We start from the raw sequence: 20,986 nt of genomic DNA on the forward strand, positions 1-20,986 counted from the left end.
TGGTTGTGTGTGCAAGAGTTCACTGCCACCAGCAAACACAGTTTGCAGTTTTTCCTTTTTTGATTAAATATGCCACTGGTGAGCAGTAGTAGTCATACCAGCTCCCTCTTCTAGGTAATACTCAGATTTTATCTTTCCAAATATGTTTTGTGCTTTGTTCTTTTTGTGAAGGCTTTTGAGATGAGCACAATGAAAGAATTTCTATCTACCCTGTGTTTCTAAACTTAATGCAGGAAATGTATTCCAGAAATTCCCAGGACACAAGTAAACAGAATCGTAATGCAGAGTATTGCTGCTTTGTAGAATAATCCTTTTCCTAGCTTGATACTCTCTTTGTTACTGAGTCAGGCTTCAAGACACTGAGCATATGCTGCAGTTGGTGTTTCATCACACAAGTGAAATACATTGTGTAAAGTCCAATGGCCTTTGAAAGGATTTAGCATAAAATGTAGGTAGGAACCTTTTATTAAATCCTTTTTCTCCTGGGTGTTGTATCACTTAAGAGAAAAAAGGAAGGAAACTTTTGAAGGGAATTTAAGCTGCAGTATTCTAAATCTTAAATGTAAAGTATCTTTTTCCCTTTGGAAACATAAATCACTCTGCAAAGATAAAAAAAAAAAAATGCTTCCAGTCCCAACAGAACATTAGCCAGTTTGCAAGTTATTTATCCACCACTTAAAAGAATCCACATCTGGGAAGCCTAAAATTTTGAAGTCTCATTTCACAACAGTTTAGGACAGGAAGGGAGAAGTGTATTTCCCAAAGTGCATCTACCAGATTGCATGTATCTTCTGGAAAATTTCCAGGACATTGAAGTGAGCACCACTGCAGAAATGACCATCACAACATTCCATTTTTATAGCTTCATGAGAAAAAAAGGCTTTCTTTGCCTGTACGTCATCACCTTAGGGTAGGTTGTTGTATGGAATCAGAGGTGAAAGCAGTATCTGCCCAATCTCCCATATCAAAGAACGCACCAGTCTATGGATTTGGGGGCTGAAAATGTCTGATTGCATTTAGAGGTAGTATATGCCAGTAAATCCTAGAATCATAGCATGGTTTGAGTTGGAAGGGACCTTAAAGATCATCTAGTTCCAACCCCCCTGCCATGGGAAGGGACACTCTCCACTAGATCAGGCTGCCCAAGGCCCCATCCAACCTGGCCTTGAACACCTCCAGGAATGGGGCAGCCACAACTTCCCTGGGCAACCTGTGCCAGTGCCTCACCACCCTCATTGTGAAGAAATTCCTCCTTATGTCTGGTCTAAATATTCCAGGAGTTGCTCTTGAAAACTTCAGTGATTTCAGCAAGAAAAAACACTCAGCAAGAGTTATATTATAAGCGTGATGAAATACTTCAAACAGATTCTTATCCACTGTAAGTCAGCACAAAATCATTAAACTGAAGCTCATCTTTAACTGAATATCTGATGCTTTTGGACATTAGAAACTGAATGCCTGGGCTCAACACTATAGAAGTCAGTGGATTGTCCTTGTTATCTTTCAGTAGAACTGAGAGCCATCTAAAGAGTAAATGGTTTTGTCAGGAGCAGTAGGATTTTATCAGAGGCAGAATGCTGAGTGAAATGCTGAATCTGCATGGAAGAGGTGTCTGTCTGTGGAAATGGGGTCGGGAAAATTATGAAATAGAATTTAACATTCAGCCATGTATGAAACCCACCAAGTATGGACTTAACAGTGAAACTTAATAAACATCTGCTTGTTTTTATAAAAGAGATAAATATGGTGTGAATGGAACTATATCAAGTATTGATCACCTAAAAATAAAGGTGCTGAATTCCAGATCAGATCTAAATTATGCTTTAACAAGTGAATCATAAACTAAAATTAGCACATTGAAAATAAACGGATGTAATAGTTATGGTGTAGAAATAATATTGCAAGATACTGTGGGTGGACCTTTAAATCCCAGGCATCCGCATTGAGGTATGGTTATTTGATCCTATTATCTACATTTGACATTTAGTGCTGTTCCTGAAATTTCCAGGTTCTTGATAACCTCATCTTTGCCTGGAATTTGGCCAAATTCTCCCTGGGTCCTAAACTTGGAAGAAAATGTCTTCTGACACTTTGCTTAGAACTTACTTAGAGATGAGGAATCTTTTACACAGAAAAACTAAATTCCCTTTGCCTTCCTCATTAAAGACACTTTTCCATAATCATAATGTCAAATTAAGAGAGCTTGAGAATAATACACAAGATCAAAATTTCAGAAAAAGAAATATTGGTGAAGGATATCAGGAGACAGCTGAAACCTGCTGCCTGAGTGTTTACCTTTTGGAAAATACAAACCTGTATCCCTCGCCTTCTAAGCAGTCGTTTACCTGTGTGTCCATGAAATAGAGGATCTGCGGTTAAAGGACAGAAGATGATATGCATCATCCCTTCTTAAAAGCAGATGGAACATATTAATGGGATCACATGCATGAGAAAATTCCCTTAAAGCTGTGTGGAATGCTTGGCATGGGAGCCAAAGATTACCAATAGCTGTGATTATGCTATTCCAATCTGTCTGGAAATTAATCTGTCCAACTACTGCTCTAAGCACTGGCTTCCTTTCCTTTCTGAATTTAGGGAGGACATTTGACAGATTAGATTTGGGACAATGTAATGTCGTCCCTGACCTAATTCATGGAAGGCAAAGAAACACACAGAGATATCAATGGAGGTTTTCATCACATCAATGGAATAATATGTGAAGAGAAATATTTTTTTTTGTGAAAGTTTTCTGCACCTTAGGTGGTGCCCTTTGTAGCTAAATTTCCTCAAGAATTTGTTACTCAAAGAGAGAGCATGAGAAAGAGACCAATGTGGAAGTGTTGTAGCCACCATTTAAGCCTCACTATAAAGCTCCACTGAGTTCATGTGAATCTTGAGTCTATTTTAAAACTTGCAGGATACACAAGCTGGTTTTGGGAATCTCTCCTATTATTTGTGCTGAATAGCTTTGCTTCATAAATGCTTTTTTTAAAAAAACTTAAAAAAAAAAGAGTACTACTCTTGAAACCATCTTCCTGTTTGGTGTAGATGAGCCAAGATCTTTTCTACCCTGCCAGGAGGGTAGAAGTCATCTCCATAGTGCCATCTCTTAGTAATGCCATATTCTTTTGAGAAAGTGTTTAAGTAATACCTTCTCTGTTACTGTCCTGTCTCTAGTAATAATTCATTAAATGCTTCAGAGGCATTGCTCGTGAGAAAAGCGTTAAGAGAGAACTGGCCCTAGCAGGATTTATTCTTCTTCAGATGGGATTGTGTCTTGTAAAGGCTGAGAGCTAACATTGATCTTATTTCTGCTTTGTTCCTATTAGACAACTTGCAAGCCCAGCTGCTCCGTCAGGTGACGCAGTGACACCATGATTCCAAGCCTTAATGGCATTTCTTATATATAGCTGTAGTAAGACATAGCAACCAAATAAATACAGCAATATTTACACCTTGCATAGTGTTCCTTAGCAGCTCTTTCATCTGTTGTAGCCTGTTCATCTGGGCTCTATCTTTTGACTGTGGAAAATATTGGCTTAGTTCAAGTCGACAGAGCCATGAGGACTTACACCACCATCAAAGTTGTTTCTCTGCATTACATTTAGTAGAAGAATGTATTCTCAATACTAGGACAACTGGATAACTCATGCTCTGTCAATGCAAACCATTTGGTGTGGTTTCTCATTAGTATGACTTTTTTGGAAGTTAGTATCTCTTTTAAATGAACTTGACAGGAGAATCAGAGATCTTCCTCAATGGGCATGGAATAGTGGATGAAATACATCAAGAATTCAACTCGGTACGTTCACGTTAAGATAAACATTTTAGAATAGAAGAATAGCATTTTACAGCACAGCCATGCAAACAGCGTTTTTAAATTAGACTAATGTTCAGCTGCAGTAGGAAGATGCAAACATGAAGCATAATATAGTTGCACTAAATGTTAGCTGTAATTTAGTAGGCTGGAGTCGTGCTGGGCTAACAGGGTTGAGAAAGCTTTCTGTTTTCTTCCTGCTATTGTGCAGCTGATTTTGTTGGAGTTTCATCTAATGTTTCTGGATGTGAAAAAAGGTAAGCATTAGTGATGTGGAATATCTATGTGTTGATGTGGGACTGCACCATGGCTAAAAATAATATTGCACTACTTAGAATTTTAACTTATTAAATAGAAAGCTTTAACTCTAGAGAAGACCCAGGAGTGATTTGATTGAAACAGTATGAAATTGCTTTTTTGTTCTTTTCATTTGCATTTTTTCCTTTCTTCGTATCAGAATGTCTTGATTACAATGATTATGCATTAAAATTTATTTTTCTTGTAAAAAACACTGTACACATCACTTTATGGAACAAACACAAAAATATTTCAAAGCCAGCATGGGATTTAACCCCACAAGTCTTGTGGGATTTGTGTGGCTAAATGTACCAGTCAGACACGTGTGTGTACTGGGGCAAAAAGTTTAAAAATGGTTTGGGTAATGCATGTTGGACAAGATGGTATCTTTCGAAAGGCCTGTTGGTATACATGGAAGAAAGAAATTAAATGTGAAATGAAAGCCTGTGTTCAGATCTGTCTTTGTGCCTTCAAAGACTTTCTGTCTTTTTGCTGGCTAACAGTCACTCTAATGAGAGCAGTTCTCCCCACAAATTTTGCCCCTTTTTGTATCATGGTCAGGACACCTCAACTACAGAAATTATATTGATAATCATGGTGTGAATAATGAAATCAACAAATTCTTCATCCTTGCCGCCTTCTTACCTGTCAAAACAGCTTTATCTGCATTCGCTTTAACAAATGCCTAACAGTTTGCATTTCACACCCACTGCAAAACTACATTTTTGGAGGTTTTAATCTAGGGTTAACTTGGGCTAGTAACAAATTTGTATGAGTAGTTCTAGAGAACAGGCCCAAATCCTAACAACAGTGATTTTAGAAGTGCTGTACCAAAAAGAAACTTCAAGGTTAAAAAAAATCACAAATAATTCCGGTGTTTCAAGTACCTCCCCTATGAAGTCAGGCTGAGACAGTTGGGGTTGTTCAGGCTGGAGAAGAGAAGGATCCAGTGAGACCTTGCAGCAGCTTTCCAGTGCTTAAAGGAGGCTACAAGAAAGATGGGAAGAGACTCTTAATTGGGGAAAGCAGTTGTAGGATGAGGAGGAATGGTTTTAAGCAGAAAGAGGGGAGATTTAGATTAGATATACTGTGAAGGTGGTGAGGCACTAGAAGAAGTTGTCCAAAGAAGCTGTGGATGCCCCATCCATGGACATGTTCTACAGGCCAGGATGGATTAGGTTTTGAGCCACCTGATCCAGCAGAAGGTGTCCCTGCCTATGGCAGGAGAGTTGGACTAGATGATCTTTATGGTCCCTTCCAACCCTAACCATTCTGTGAATCTGTCCCTTCCCAATCCAAACCATCCAATGATTCTGTGATTTCTTGAATGTTTAAAGCTTTTCAGCAGATATTTTTTTTTCTCCTTGTCCTGTAAACTGTGGCCCATAGTTGCTCAGTTGCAGTTCAGCACAGTAAACCGCAACTTCAAAATGTCCTTTCTTGGTCTGCTTCAGAACTAATCAATAGCCAAGTAAAAATAATATCTCGGCAGGGATCTGGTATTGAAGGCCAGTTCAAGTCACAGAACACCTCCCATTCTGCCACGCGGCATGCTCTATATTCTCTTCCTTCAACCTCAAGTTTGCTGATGAGGGATTTTTTGTTCTAGAGATGTACAAATTTAAACTAAGTAGTTACTTTTAATGGACTATTTTTAAAAACACTGAAAAATGCTAAATTAAGACAGATGTGTATTAATGTTCCACGTGTATATTAGAGATCTACTGTTTCCTATTTGGTACATCAAGTCTCCCGTATAGGGTAGAGGAATATCCCAGCAGACTGTTCACCAGGAGGACCTCAAAGGCTGCAATATTAAAGTCTGCTAAAAGCCAGGAGATACGTAACTCTTCTGCTTTGTGTTTTTTGTTTTTAATTCTTCTGTTAGGTGCAAGACACAAAAAGAAAAAAGATTCACAAGGGACTTCAGGAAACTCTTGTGAGCAAACCTGTCACAAAGTGAAGACCAGTAGAAGCTTTAATCCCCCTGGTGCGAGAGATAACCCCAGTACAGAGCTCCCTGTAAACAGGATAATTGATGTGGACGGAGTCAAACTGGAAGACACTGGTACACGCTCCTGTGACGATTCTGAAGGGAACCTCAGCTTTGAAGGTTACATCTCTGAACTGAGATCTTGCCAAGGGAGGATGAGAACTGGAGTTTATAGGACATCAGACCTCCCATCTCTGATTACTGTCAAGAGTGAGAAGAGTAAGGGCACTGAGAATCAGTATAAAGCTACTTTTGTTTAAATCTCTGGTTTTAATTAAGAGTTCTGGTATTTTTGCTTGGCATCAGCCACAATGGAGATATCCCTTAGAGGCGTGTTTCTGCAAATTATAAGTTGTTTTCAGTACCCATTGCCTTCAACAAGCCTGCCAGACCATCTCTTCTGAAATGTTTTAGAACCCATGGAATGAAAAAATAGTATTTCAATGAAAGTATTGAGCTATTTGTTTTGTTCTGTTACCATTTCCATACCATTTTCCATTAAATGATTCTTTTGCACAATGCAATTAAAATTGTGATTTCCACCCCTACCCTTCTTGTCTTTAGTGAAGACAAAAATCACTTTAAATTCCCCTATCCAAACATTTTAGTTAAGATAATTTCACTTGAATCTTGTAATTCTTTTTCCTGGTCTGCAGGTTTCCCTGTGTGTCAGTAGACTTTTGAAGTGGAGTCATTACTAGTATAAAAAGATTAGGATTATTTTATTAATGGTTTCCTATCTATCTCATAATGTTTGGGAAGTGGTCCAGGTGGAATTCAGTCTTGTCTAATGCGTTGCCTGGGTGGATATATGCAATAAGACCGTTGTTATATGAGTAGTGAGAAGCAAAAAAAAAAGAAAGCTGTGAATCTCTTGTGCTGGGGATAATAGCTGCTCCCGTAGCCAACATTGGGGTGTTTCCATACCAGAAATGCATACTATAATTACACAGTAGTGGGAGGGTCATCCAGGTCCCTACTCATCACTGCCCTCAGTGTCTTAGCTTTGGGGGAAGGCAGATTTTGTTGTTGGTCTTTCAATAAGCAGTTAAGTGCCCCTCATTCTTCTTGTCCTTAGTTCTAGTTTCAGTTAATCTTCTAGCCTTGGGCAGTTTTTGAGGAAGAAAAGACACTTAAGACTTCTGAACATGTTTCTTTTTGCCACCCACTCCTTTTCCTCCTTTCGCATTCTTCAGAAGAGGTTATGAGTCTGGACAAGCAGAAGGGTACACAAAAAATGAGAGCATTGAACCTCTGCTCATCAGTGTGAAACAATAATGCATATATGTATTAAGACCTCCTGGTCGTTCACTGCTTTGAAATTGTTATGACACTTACAAAGTCATGTTGCATAGCTCCTAGACTGCAGATCCACACAGGCAGTAAGTCTAAAGTATTACAGTAATTATTCTGGAGGCAGTCACTCACTTTCTTAAACTGAAATCTGTAAGATGAGAGAGAGGTTTTATAACTGTAAAGTAAGATTCCTAAAGCTTGAGAGTTATACATCAAATACTCCAGTGATGTAAATGGACACAGCACCTATTAGCTTTAATACTCAAATTCTTTTCTACTGCTAAGTGATTTTGCTCTGGGTGTTGAGGAAAACCCATGTTAATATTAGGCTTAGCTCAGTGTGTGACAGCATGAGGATATATCCCATGAAACAGATGTTCTTTTAAAAACTTTCAAGATTAAAACCAATTTGAGAATCATCCTAAAATCACAGTGGTGTAGTGAAACCAGAGACCTGGGGAAACATAGTGCCTGAGACCAGAAGTAGGAATGAGTGAACAGACTTGGAATTTGATGTAACTGGGTACCACGCTGCAGTGGACTGGGCTGTTCAAATACAGCCGTAGCAATGTGTTTGCAGTCTGATGTTGGAAGCACTCAGACTATACCTGTGCTGAGCATAAAGGGGGGGAAGTATAAATACTGATCATGGGATGTGTTTTGTATTGTACTGTACTGTATATCACCTGTGTGGGACACAACGTAACAAATATATAAGTATCTATGTATTTTTAAATCGTTCTTTTCTCTTTTTTTTTGGTAGCATTTTGCTAGTAATTGTCCATGAGAGGATATTTATTTGCACAGTGGCCACATTTTTTTCTTATTGTCAAGGAAACTAATAGCTTTGTTCTGATCCAGACCAACGATATTTGTACCAGTCAAATTCAAGAGAGGACTTTTTGACCTGTGATACACTTTGCACTTTTTGAGTGTCTTGGAAAATCAAATCCTGACTTCATACATGTAAAAGCTTGAAATTAAAATACCATAATTATGGTCTTTGTTCATAGATGAAACGAGGTTGCTTATCTTAATTGTACAAATGTGCTTAAGTTACTTGCAGTGAGCAATAAAAAAATCCTGGAAAAGCAATCAGCTGAGGGGAGATGTAATATAGTCTGAAAATCTTGAGTGCTGTGGAAAGGAATTGACTATAAGCTCTTTTCCAAGATTTTTTTACAAGCTTTTTTACAAGAATTATCGACTATCAAATGAAGCTTGTAGAAGCCAGGTTCAAATCAAAGACTTGGTTCTTCACCTTCTCCTGTTTTCTTCCCACAAGCTGCTGTGCCCAGAAAAAAGGTAAACAAAAACTGTCTTAAAATTCTGAGAGCAGGAAACTGGTTTTGATTGTATCAAGAATTCAAAGAGAGTTTGACAGCATGGGAGAGTCAAGCTGTGTGCAAGAAAATGATGTAGAAGAATGGAGTTTTCTTTAATGTAGGGAAAAATCTTGGCACAAGGTCTGGAAATTCTGTAAATGGACATGGGAAAACCCATTCCTCCCCACGCCGCGCTTTTAGGCCAGTTATTGGCATATTGTTTAAAACAATGACTTCTGAGCTAGGACTCATGGAAATTCATTACATAGACTTAGAAATAATTAATTAATGTATGCTCTCCTAAACCTGCTGGAATCAGTTGCCATGGATCATGGAGTTAATTAAAATGAACGTGGACAGGCTGTCTCTGGCTGTTTTCCAAGATTTTACTAAGGATGTTGTCCAGTTTTAATTACTGTGTGATTTCAACATTATAATATGATTTTAAATTCCTTATTATACTGTGATTTCCACTACTAATGAAATCTACTTGCAATTAAAAAAGCAACCCGATTGAAGAACTGTATTATAGCTTTATCCTTCATCTTGCCAGCTAATTCCTAAAGATAATCATATTTTATGTGGTTTTATTTAGCTTTTACTTTTCCCAGTTTTTCCTGTTGAAACTCCACTCCAAGGGAGTTACTCTTATGTCTCCTTAGTCCCACAATGGTAAATAAAAGGGGAATTCGGTCTCCCCATCCTCTTAAGTGGAAGAGGGAGATCCACTGATCTATATATGTACGTAAACCTGAAACTGTAACAATCAGTGATATAAAAAACCCCAAAACTTAGAAAATACTGCAGCATACTAAAACTTATTTAATAAGCCACTGCTCTCGTATTTCAACTGTTCTTATGGTATCTGATTTACAAATAGTAGTGGGTTTGGCTTCATATGCTCCACAACAGCCACAATTTTGTTGAATTTCTTTTTGTTTTGCTTAAAAGGCTCTATGAAGAGCAGAAAATTTACATATAGGCAAATTTGCAAAGGGACTTCCCCCTTAGTAATAGGGTTGCAGTGTGCCTTGTCAACGATCTTGCGATAAAACACACAAAATAAACTGTTGCACAATTTAACTCTGAGGGACTACCTAACAAATAACCCACGTTTTTTGAAGGCACATAAACAGCCTTTGCAAAGAGACTTTACAAGAAATCTACTGCTCTGTGGGAAGGAGCCAATACCTGACTGCACTATGTCCCTTCTCATGTCCCTGGAAGTCTTCTGGGGACTATTTGATGTCTTTCGAGAATACTGGGTCCTTTGTGCATTACTTCTCTGCCTGAAAGTTTTGGCCTCTTTTCTTGCCTTTGCTGTAGTGTGCATTGCTTTATTCCTCTTCTTCTGATGCTGGAATTTACTGTTCTTAACACAAAACTATTAAAAGATGTGGCTCAGCTGGTAACCTCCTCATCTCGTTGTAGCAGAGTTAATCAGGACTTATGAGCTTATTTTAATTTTTTGGAAGTAGCCTGATTTTATCCACAAAAATCACATCTTTGCCAGTAGTTGTTTCTCAATAGTGGTGCTACTGCTCATCCCAGATCTCTCCAACACAGTATCGATAGTGAATAATGTCATTTAGAACTGTCTCTCCTAAGGTACTCTGTAGCTTGGAGACCTGACAAGTGTGTGGTAGTTGGCTGTAGAGTCTGTGATGCAAACACCCGGAGGCATCTTTTCACAATTTCTCAAAGATTTTGAAAAGTTTCCAAAGGCTCAGTTAGACAAAGGCCGCAGCCCAACGGCAGGTCTTTATCAAGAGGTGTGACAAGCCCAAACTCTTGCAGGTCCAAGGCACTCCTCCTAATGCTCAACCACAGCTCATTGTGTTGGGTTTAGAAATGGCAGTATTTTCTCCATCAACCGGCAGGTTTCCAAGCTTCGTGGGAGTGTAGCAAACCCTTTTGACAGCAGTGTTGCTCTGTGGAGAGTGTGGGTGTTTATCCTGCAGCAAAACCAAGTGGTGTCTCCAAGTGCTTTTCTCTGCCTGTGCTCTTGGAACGGCATCTAAAGTGTAGCATCATAGGGTACTGAAGAACTGGGAGATTTGTGAGCCCTAATCCAATGCCAATTGAAACACAGGAAAACCTTCCATTTATCTTACTGAAATTTTTCCTTGCTGTAGACCAACTGCCACTGTTAGCCAGGTTTCTCTAATTTTTTTTCTGAAGACTTTTATCAGCTGAGAAGAGCCTGGTGACCAGGTGTCTGCAAATCTTGCCTGCATTACTCAAAATGCTAGCAAATTCAATATGTTACACAGAAACCAACATGTTTTCTGAATTGTTTGTGTGGAAGATAAGAAAACTGTTTATAATTTTTCATCTCAAGTGACCATTCTGTTGTACAGTCTAAAAATGATCTACAGAATTTGATTAATATTCTTGTTTTATTTGTGGTTTTGTCTTTAAACTTATATATAATGACTTTCTAATATGAAAACACACAGTGGATTTATTTCTCATGCCTTATCTCCCCAAAGTATTGAGAAATTCTGTACTGCGCAATAATGTTTATAGACTCTCAAGTGTGTCAAACTCATTTACAATGTTAATTGTGTTTGTAGTAAGTAAATAATTTATGGAACTGATAGTGTTTCATTGATATCTAATTTCAATGTAGGGAAAAGATGTGAATTTTTTTTTTTTCAGATAGTCTGGGACCTGCTGCCATTCGGACACTACAGCTTCAATGGAAGTAGGAGACAATATAGGAAACTAGCTGGTAGGAAACTAGCCTACATTTTATTAGATTTTGCCAAGATATCTTCTTAAACCTAGCTTACATAAAGGAATTCCTTTAAAAGAGGATTGTTAAGAATTTCTGCCAAATGTTTATATATCTAAAAAATAGCTCATCCTCTTGAATTTAATAATACTGGGTTAGGTTTTTAGCCTTTAATTAATTCCTTTTGCTCTATTCTAGCATCACAAAGGGGTTGCAAACCTGAGGTAAGGCAGTAGCTGAATGTTTTCCAGGCACAGTGTGACCTTCCTCTGGCTTCCCTTCTCCATAGTCTTGGTGGGTTATCTAGATCTGCAGTTTCTGAGTGGATAAATGCATCAGAACTACTCTGCTCTTGCAGCAGGCACTGCTAAAATATACGAAGGACCTATCTACCAGAGAGCAAGAGTAAAACAAACTCAGGTCCCCATTGGCTCAGTGTCTGTGTGCATTAACCTAAGTCAGGGACGTGATGCTCCTTAGTTGGTTCTCCTCTCATTTAGCATCCTCTTCATTTGTGCTTTGAACACTCTCTGCCAGAGCAAAGGCATACAGAAGTTTGAGTAAAACAGTAGGCAATAATGACTGATGGGAATGGGATGAAATGTAACTCTTCCAAGTGTGTGCCAACACTGTATTGCTCCCCACATTAATCTTGGGCCAGTTTCCAGTCATGCTGCTGAATCCCACCCCTGCAGGTACACAGAGCTGCAAAACCTCTAGAACATTTCCAAGTGCTCTTAGCCTGCATCAAGCCTAAGGATGAGTACTGTAAAGACAGCTCACCTACCTCACTAGAGAAGGCCCTAAATTCCAGGTTTGGGAAGTGTATTCTTAAATACCTTTTATCTGCATCGCCAGTGGCATCATCTTAAATCAGGGTACAAAAACGAAAGTAATGCCTGTTTCCTTTCCTGGAAGAGATAACTGGGGCCTTAGTGATTTGAGTTTTTCTTGGAAAGATAAAAGCATGTGATGAGGTGAAACTTCCCTTTAATTACTATTCTTCCTCAATTATATACTGGGACAAGTATACTTTTCAGTAGCTGTAATTGCTAGTATTTGCTAACATACCAACAACATGATCTCAAATACCAACAATATCTACATAACTTCAGCCTCTTCCACATTTTCAAAATTTCCAGTGTAAATACTACATCCAGGATGAAGCAATGCTCCACCGGGATCCGGCCTCTGTGCAAAGCAGTTAACCAAAACTTGTTTGCAACCAGCAGTGATGGTGGGTACGTATCTTTGATCTTGAGTACAATGTGTGTGTGAGTATCGGAAAATCCAGAACAACACATGCTACAACTTCACTCCATGGCGAGAGTACGGAAGCACAACTAGACAAATGTTCATCTTCCTCTTGGAAGGTGCTGGATAGCTAAGCAGGCACCATTGATCTTACATCACCTCAGTCTCCTGGAGAATGCTGGTTCTCCCTTTGCATCTTGCCTGTTTGTTTTATGCTATTGGGGCAAAGGGGCAGATACAGAGGTATGAAATTTTACTGCCATTCATTGCAAAGATATTATGTTATACCATGAAAGTATCCACTCTGTGGTGCTGTAAGATGTAATTGTCCTTGCTAGGTACCTTCAGAGTTAAGAGGATTGGGCCTTGTGTGAGCAAAAGAAAGTCCAGTTTAACTGAAAATACACTTAACAGAGCTGATCTGAAAGTCATGATTTCTGTCTTAGGAGAACTCAGGTGGAATCTTTTTGCCTAACTTCAGATGTTTACTCCAAAGCTGTGTTTGTATCCTAAATTAATACTGTCTACGGAGAGGGACTTTTTACAAGGGTATGTAGTGATGGGACGAGGGGGAATAACTTTAAATTGGAAGGGTGAAGATTTAGAACAGACATGAAGAAGAAATTCTTCATGATGAGGGTGGTGAGGCACTGGCACAGGTTGCCCAGAGAGGTTGTGGCTGCCCCATCCCTGGAGGTGTTCAAGGCCAGGTTGGATGAGGCCTTGGGCAGCCTGATCTAGTGGGATGTCCCTGCCCATAGCAGGGGGGTTGGAACTAGATGATCTTTAAGGTCTCTTCCAATCCAAACCATTCTATGATTCTATATAAAGAATTATTTGCTTTATCCTTGAATTGTAACACACTTTTGGACATGTGTGTCATACCTTAAATTTCACTCTTTATTTTCTGATCTCCATTGCTTACATTGGCAGCCTTGATACCTACCTCAGATGTCAATACATATGCAGCAGGTCTCTGGAGCTAGGTGGGGTGACTCTGATCTGCAGGTTTCTCCTGATGTGTGAACAATGTAAGTCAATGACAGCTCAGATTGTTTCTGCAGCAATTACACAGAGCAGCAATTATATTTCTGCAGCAATTACAACGAGTGGCAGGGGAGGTACAGGGAAATGGGGAGGAAAAAAAAAAGAGTGCAGGAAATACAGCAGGGATACTGGCCACCTTGTGAAACGGTTAGCCTAAGACTGTTCTTGAGGCCAGTGGTGAGGTAGTGAGTGGTCCACAAATCACTTCTGAAGTCAGAATTGTGCAGCGGAAAGCGGGCTACTCACCAAGAGGGACCCCAGGGTATATCTCTGCCCGCCTTACTTTCGGGAGTGTGGGAAAAAAGGTCCTATAGGTTTCTTCAGGGAGAGAATCTTTACTGATCTGGTGAAAAAACAGTGCAGCAGTCTCCAACAGGATGAGACAACAGATAGGAGAGAGCAGAGGGGAATAGTAGAGGAGGAGGCCATGAGTAGTGGGGCTTTTGTATGCAGGGAAAGGGGGGGGACCCAGTAAGGGACATCCATGTCCCTCTGTCCGGGAGGCAAGCTTATCTGTCTGCCTACCCATTATGTTTGTTACCGCGTCTCCCAAACACAGTCCAAGAGGTGGGACTGAGCCCTGAGAGTCCTGTTCCTGTGGGAAAAATATGTGTATATGTATATATACATTTATACATATATATACGTTTCCATAAACGATATTATAGGGGCTGCAATCAGAATAATTAGAGCACAATCTGTGAACTCTGCTCTCCATCGTGCCACAGGCAATAACTCCAAAGCTGAGGCAGGCTGTGGGGCTGGTATCCTTCCCCTGGGGCTGTCTCTTTCCCGTTAGTGCTCTTCACCATTTTGATAGGGAAGACTTAAGCTGCTGTCAGCTACAGCAGTGGAGCCACCTTTACTCACACATGCCTGACTTATAGACCATTTTAAAGCATGCCATGGGGGCGTCTAATATGCTAATGAAGAAAGTGGGTGGAATAGCAGGAATTTGAACAGAGCTAAAAATGTATGTGCCTAACAATTGCAAATCAGCCTGTGCTGAAGTTACCTAAATGGTTTGGCATTGGTGGAAGGTGGGTGCCTCTACACCTCTTCTTGTCAGTTTTCAGCAAGTACACGGCTAAAAAAAATCACACGCCTCTGTATACAGGCCTACTGTTTCAGCCAGCAATATCAGCAAAGGTTTGCATCAAAGTCCTTGAAAAATACAGTTACCTACTTTCCACTCTTATTCATATACAGTAGGAGGAATAGTGTCTTCATGCAAACACATCCGAGACTGGTTGCAGGCATTGTATTTTAGGTACGCCATGATATCTGGGTGTATGAACAGAACTAAGTATCATCTTGAAATGGACTTATAAAATCTTGCTTAGTTTTTGCAACAAGATCCATGTCTAGAGTGTATAAATGAAGGTTCTGCATATTGTGGCTTGTTGCAGAGCTTTGTGCTACACAGATTTGTGTGATTAGGGGTAAAATATTACAGTCCAGTTTTGTTTCTGCAGCTCAAGCCTTGCTTTTCCATGGCTACTTTTATATAGCTTGATTTTTCAGATCAGAGATAAAGTTTTCTGGACATACGAAAGAAATATTTGTAAGCACAGCTGCAGGTAAGGGCTTTTTATATATATCTGCAATTGCAGTGGCTGAATCTGGGTAAAAATGTGATTTCACAAAGAAGGCATGAAGCCTTTACAAAATCAGTGCACGTAAAGGTGATCAGCTGAAAACAGAAAAATCACAGGCAGGATATTGTCTGATAGTGCATCCTGCCAAGGCAAAGCCACCCACTCCAATGGGAAATAGCACACGGAGGTCATGCATGCAGAGTTACATCCTGATCAGTTTGTTATATGCCTCTTTGGGAAAGTAAGTGTTAGCAGCAAAGACTTGTGTGGGAATGGGTGAAACACTGCTACAGTTTCAGGGAATGTGCAAAAAATGGGGATAGCGTTCCAAGGAGTACTGAAACTAGTGGAGAGAATGTCCAGAGTGTTTGCTGCTACTGCAGAGAGCCCAGTTGAAAGACTGCACCTTCTATTTGCTGTGCTGCAGAGGGTCGTGAGCCTGCTCTTGCCGGACACAGGCAGTGAGGAAAGGCTGTGCAGTTTGGGGCTTGAGAAGGAAGACAAATACAACAGCCTCTGACCTGAGAGAGAGTCACAAGATCTGATACTTTTATCTGAAGGAAGGTATAGCTCTGAGCACTGACCCAGCCATGTGGCAAGAGAAGATGAAAGACGAAAGGGTCCATGTCTGAGGAACAGCAGTGAGATAAGGGGTAGAAGCGGCAGATATGCACCGGGATGTGGTGAAGACTGATGTTTAATAAAAACTTGACAAGGCCAACTGGATGAACTATGGGAGAAAATCCAGGAGTCCAGGGGCAAATCCATTTCCACGGAGAGGTGTGATTGTAGTGTGAAGGCCTGCAGAGCTGCCCTAGAGTGCCCTGAGCCCTGTAGAAGGCAGAGGGGAGAGGGAGACTCAATAATGCAATGAGAACTGCTCATACATGGGAGGAACATGTTCACTTCACTGCTGTGTGCTGAGGAGGCGGTGGAGGCTGCTGGCAAGGTCATGGTCCGGGATGGGACATCTTCAGGCAGTGTGTCAGTGAGGGATGAGTGTGGTGAGAGAGTGAGATGAAAAAAAATAACATGAGAGCTTTGAGAGCAATTTCAGTCCCTGGAGAGTAGAAAAAGGAAATCAGTGCAGAAACCCCCAGAGCTGTGAGCTTGCAGATGAGGGAAGCCAGGAGAGCTGTAGAGGTGCTGGAGGAGCGTGGGAGGTGAGACGAGTGAGGAGGAGTAAACATTCGGGTGAAGGCGTATCTTTCTGTCCCAGGATTATCTGCTGAAGTGCAGCAGTGCCAGATCTGTGTTTGCTGGATCCCAGCTGCCCAGCAACAAGCCTTCTGCAGCTGCACTTTTATCAGCCTCACTGGCTCTAGGAGAGGGGAGGATGGTTTGTAAAATGCTTTGTTTGCTCCGTTACAGTGTGGCAGAGGTTATGCACAGCTTGGGGGCTGTGAATACTGACAGAAAAGACTGGTGCAGGAGGGGACTCCAGTCCCCTCTAAATGCCAAAATCAATTAGTTTTTTCTTCCCTCTGGGACTTCTGAAACTCCCAGGGAGAACAGGGGGTGACTCCCAGAGGTGTTTGTGGTTGCAATGTGGCTATGTGGAAAGCAGTGCTACACTGTTTAAGGTCCATGTGAATAACTCAACTTCTGTGTTTGATTGGAGCCAAAGCTTTTTTTTCATTCTTGCTGAAATAAGCAAACAAGTAAGTAAAATGATTTCATCTTTCTCCCTTCACATGTGGGTTTAGAGAGAGGAATGCAATGGCTTTTCTCTAGGCACCACTCCAGAACAGAGAAGAGGAGGTGGAGGCTCACTTCTTACCCAGCGTTGAAGACGCTGGGGTTGGATGCGAGTAACCAGATTGAACTCGTACCATTTCCCCTGGCAGTTCTGGCCTGTGCCTGCCAGTATCAGGGCAGCCCTGAGCAGCAGTTGTTAAAGGGAAGGGGAAGGTTCCACACCCTCTCCCAATGTTGTTGCATCGCCTTATTTTAAAATCTTTAAAAAGTCACTGAACTTGGAGCCCTTACCTATTCACCTCAGTTCTGGTGGGTTTGATTTCATGAAGAAACGGCGACAGCTGAGTTATGGTAATGGCTTCCAGGACCAGAAGATAGGAATGATCTCAAGCAACAGAGATGGAGGGAATCCCAGGGAAAAGAGAGCTGAAGGGTTCGTACACTGCTCCCACACTACCACTGAGTCCTTTGCTAGTACACCGGGAACAAAGCGCCACACGATTCCTTGCAACCTACCCCTCTCTGAAAGATAAATCAAAAGCTGTATCTTTCACGCTAGAAGAAGTTCTAATTATTTCCAATTCCCATGCAGTCATGCAGTAACCTGCAACTGTCTCCTTGTCGAGGAAGCTGGCTTTGGGCTTCATGACAACAATGTCAGCTACAGCACAGACATCAAATCACCTCAGGAGGCAACACTGCCCTCTTAGTTGGCTGCCATATGTTACCTTCAAAGTGTATGAAGAACTTGGCTTTAAAAGAAGAAAACCTTATTATCTTTTTACTATGAAAAAGCATAGATGTTTGCAAAAATACCTGGGGGAATCCGTCATTAGAAAAGGTAATAATTTTTCTTCATTTTTGCAGTGGTTGAATGGTGGATTTCTCAGAAACATTCACAATGGTCAGGAAATAACATAAAAATGGAGACCACTGAAGAACTTGAAGTCATGGAATAACTCTTCTGCGGTCTGCTTGGTAGCCGGTACACAGGAATGAATGCAAACTGATGTCTGTGTGTTTAAACTTGTCTTTTCCAATTAGGTCTAGTGAACTAGCCGATGAAAAAAAAAGAAGGCAATTTTATTATTTCTTATTGGTGGCTGACTCAATTAATTTAATTTTGGTTGGTATTTAATGATTTGGGATGGTTGTTAATATTGTTTAATTATTACTAAGTAGTTCAGAATCTGGGCTTAGTCTGGACTTCTATTAATTATTGCTAAATTTAAAGAAATAAAAAAATATTGCAATGTGGGAAGTGAGGAAAAGGCAGATATATGAGGCAGCATTATTAGTATGTGCTATGCCCCCTGCAGCAAGGATTTGTGTTTCTTTCCGATCATTTATTGTGCGTTTATTTGCCTTTTCATTTTCCCATGAGGATGTCAATAATAAGAGAAAAATGCTGAAACTGAGGGGTTTTAGACTTTGATATAGAAGAATTACTGCGTGCAAACGTTATAAAGAATTCCTAGTCTTATTTTGAAAACTTTCTTTGACTTCAGCAGTAGCAGAATCTGGCTTTCAATGCATTTGAATGATGTGCACTCCACAGGAAATGTTCAATATTATGTGCAGAAAAGTTAAGAATCAGAACATGCCTTTCTTTAAAAGGAAAATGGATTTTTTCTTAGAAAACAAGAACCAGACTTTAGCTGCTGTTTCACTGGTGGGATGAGCTGCAATAAAGACTCCAGTCCTTAGAGCTGCCAAATACTCTGTCACGCCAATGCCAGGTTTTTCCTCTATATCCTGGAGGATTCCCCCTCTTTTATAGATATATACGTGCGTATGTGCATACGTACATATATATTTCTCTATATATTTATGTTTATGTATTTATTAAGTGTTTCACAGAGCCTCCCTTGAAACAGGCAGTAAGTGATGTCTAAAATTTAATGACAGGAACTTTATTTCAAATGCCACACGGGTTATTTCCATATCTTCATTGTTTTTCTCATTGTTACGTTATCTGCTCCATATACACCCAATTTTTTTTCTTCCTATATAGAAATTTTCTTTCAATACCCCAGAAATAATGAGTCACAGCTCAATTGATTTGAGAAGGTGATGGAGAGCAGCTCTGTGGGCTCATTATCCTGACCGTGGGGGTGATGGTTTTGGTGCAGTGCCCTGGGTTTTTCAGGCTGGTGGGTTGTCAGCTGCAGTGATAGAAACTAAAGAGCATCTTCTCCCTACAGCAGAAGACAATTCTCTCATGGTAGGCATCCCCAGAGATCTTACCAATCTGTAACCTGGTGGTATCTGAATGTAAGAGTGTTTCCTTGGTCTTCGCAGAAGCAAAGGGCTGCTGTGGTTCGATGCTTGGCACCTCGATGTGCCAAGGAGGTGGCTGGCTGTGTGCACCCATTCTGCCATCATTCTGATTAGTCCATTCCTGAGGTCATGCTGCAATTCCTGTAAATTTTCTGAGCACCAGCGATTGCAGCACTGCTGTACATGAGTAAATAAAAAGTTACTCTTGCAGAAACTCCTTAAGCTCTGTGCTGATTATTATTTCCCCATTTTTTTTCCTTCACATAGAAAGCTCTATCTGGATTCTCAATGAAGAAGCTGCAGAGTCAGGCGTAAATACATGTTAGAGAGAGGGATGGCCTCCCTGCTTGGTGCCTTTCTGCCTTTGAGGCTATTCCCAGCTTACCCAGGACTGTGCTGCTGGATGGCTTTGGCTGGAATGATGTGAGACTGGACTAGAATAAGGGATTCATCTGTCTCAGCAATCTTTCCCTGGGCTGTTCCTCAACTGTCCTTCTTGTCCTCCCAAACTTTTTGTGTTGCTCCTGGATGAAAGCTTCTCATAACACACAAATATCTGCAGCCAAAGACCTTGTTCTTCGCCCTTATGAACTCCCAAGTGACCAAAGCCCTGTGAGGTTTACAAGAATTCAATATAAATACTGAATATTCACTTTTCTGAGTAGTTTTTTTGCCAATGCAATACAATGTTTCTCAAAAAAATGTGACATATTTCACTTTTACTGATGCTAGGAAAAAACTGGTGAATGCTGGCAGATTTCTTCTGATTATAAATAGGTGAAAGAGTCACTGATCATCTGAACTAATTCACAAAACCCTCACACCTTGACTTTTGCCTTTTGTTTACGGCCATAAGGCCTGTTTGAACACCTCTCTGCTGAAGCAATGCTGTCAGAGTACAGGTAGGATTTAGGTTTTTTTAAATGATTCATATGTATCTGTACCCTGATATCACTGTTTGGTTGTTATTCAGACCTTACTCAGGGGTAATTCCCATTATATGGTGGTACTTCACTGGCAGCTGTTGCAGTTTCTGGCACTGATGTCTTTTGCTTTGTGCCCACACCATCCTATTAGTTGAAGTAGAACCTGACGTTGGTGCTTCTTCCTTTTTCTTACGTTGAGGAATCAGTTTAAGCTAAAAGCTTGGAGTTATCTCCTCCAAAAGATACTCTGCAGCTATTGCTTGTAGTTCAATGCCTATAAATTATAGCAACCAGGATACATGGACACAGGATACATTCTTGCTTTTCTTCTTTCTTGCTTTTATTTATGGGAAAATGCATTCCTAAACCCCATCTTGATCATCACAGCAATACAATGTTTCTCGTCCTGGAAGTAGATGTTTTTTACTCTGGGAAGGAGTCATAGAGTATTTCTGCTGCTTTAAAGAAGTATCTCCCACCTCCCTTTTCTGTCCAGTACTTGCTAATGGCTGTTTTTTTGCTTTCTCTGCACAATTCCAGTAGCTTGGATGTTAGGCAGATGTCTATAAACCATTGTGTAGGCATTACTATTTTGAAGACTGATGGCCAAAGTCTTAAAAAAAAAAACGAGAGTAGGAGGTGGAAATCTTTGTTCCAGCTTTGCCAAGTGTCCCCAGGCAGATCAGACTGTCTGTACACCCTATTTCCCTGTTTGAAA

The 20,986-nt window shown here is 40.4% G+C and overlaps 1 protein-coding gene across 5 annotated transcripts in view; it reads left to right on the forward strand.

Annotated features, from left to right (window-relative positions):
• RGS12 (regulator of G protein signaling 12) overlaps positions 1 to 11,253 on the forward strand; it is a 93,230-nt gene extending 81,977 nt beyond the window's left edge. For all 5 annotated transcript variants that reach the window (XM_054064858.1, XM_054064865.1, XM_054064864.1 and 2 more), the window contains one exon: positions 6,003 to 11,253. In XM_054064858.1, the coding sequence (XP_053920833.1) occupies positions 6,003 to 6,367 (365 nt within the window). In that variant the 3' untranslated portion in view covers positions 6,368 to 11,253. The remainder of the gene's footprint in view (positions 1 to 6,002) is intronic.
• The last annotated feature ends 9,733 nt before the right edge of the window (positions 11,254 to 20,986 follow it).

This window comes from Cuculus canorus, chromosome 4, assembly GCF_017976375.1.
Source record: "Cuculus canorus isolate bCucCan1 chromosome 4, bCucCan1.pri, whole genome shotgun sequence".
Lineage (NCBI taxonomy): Eukaryota > Metazoa > Chordata > Aves > Cuculiformes > Cuculidae > Cuculus > Cuculus canorus.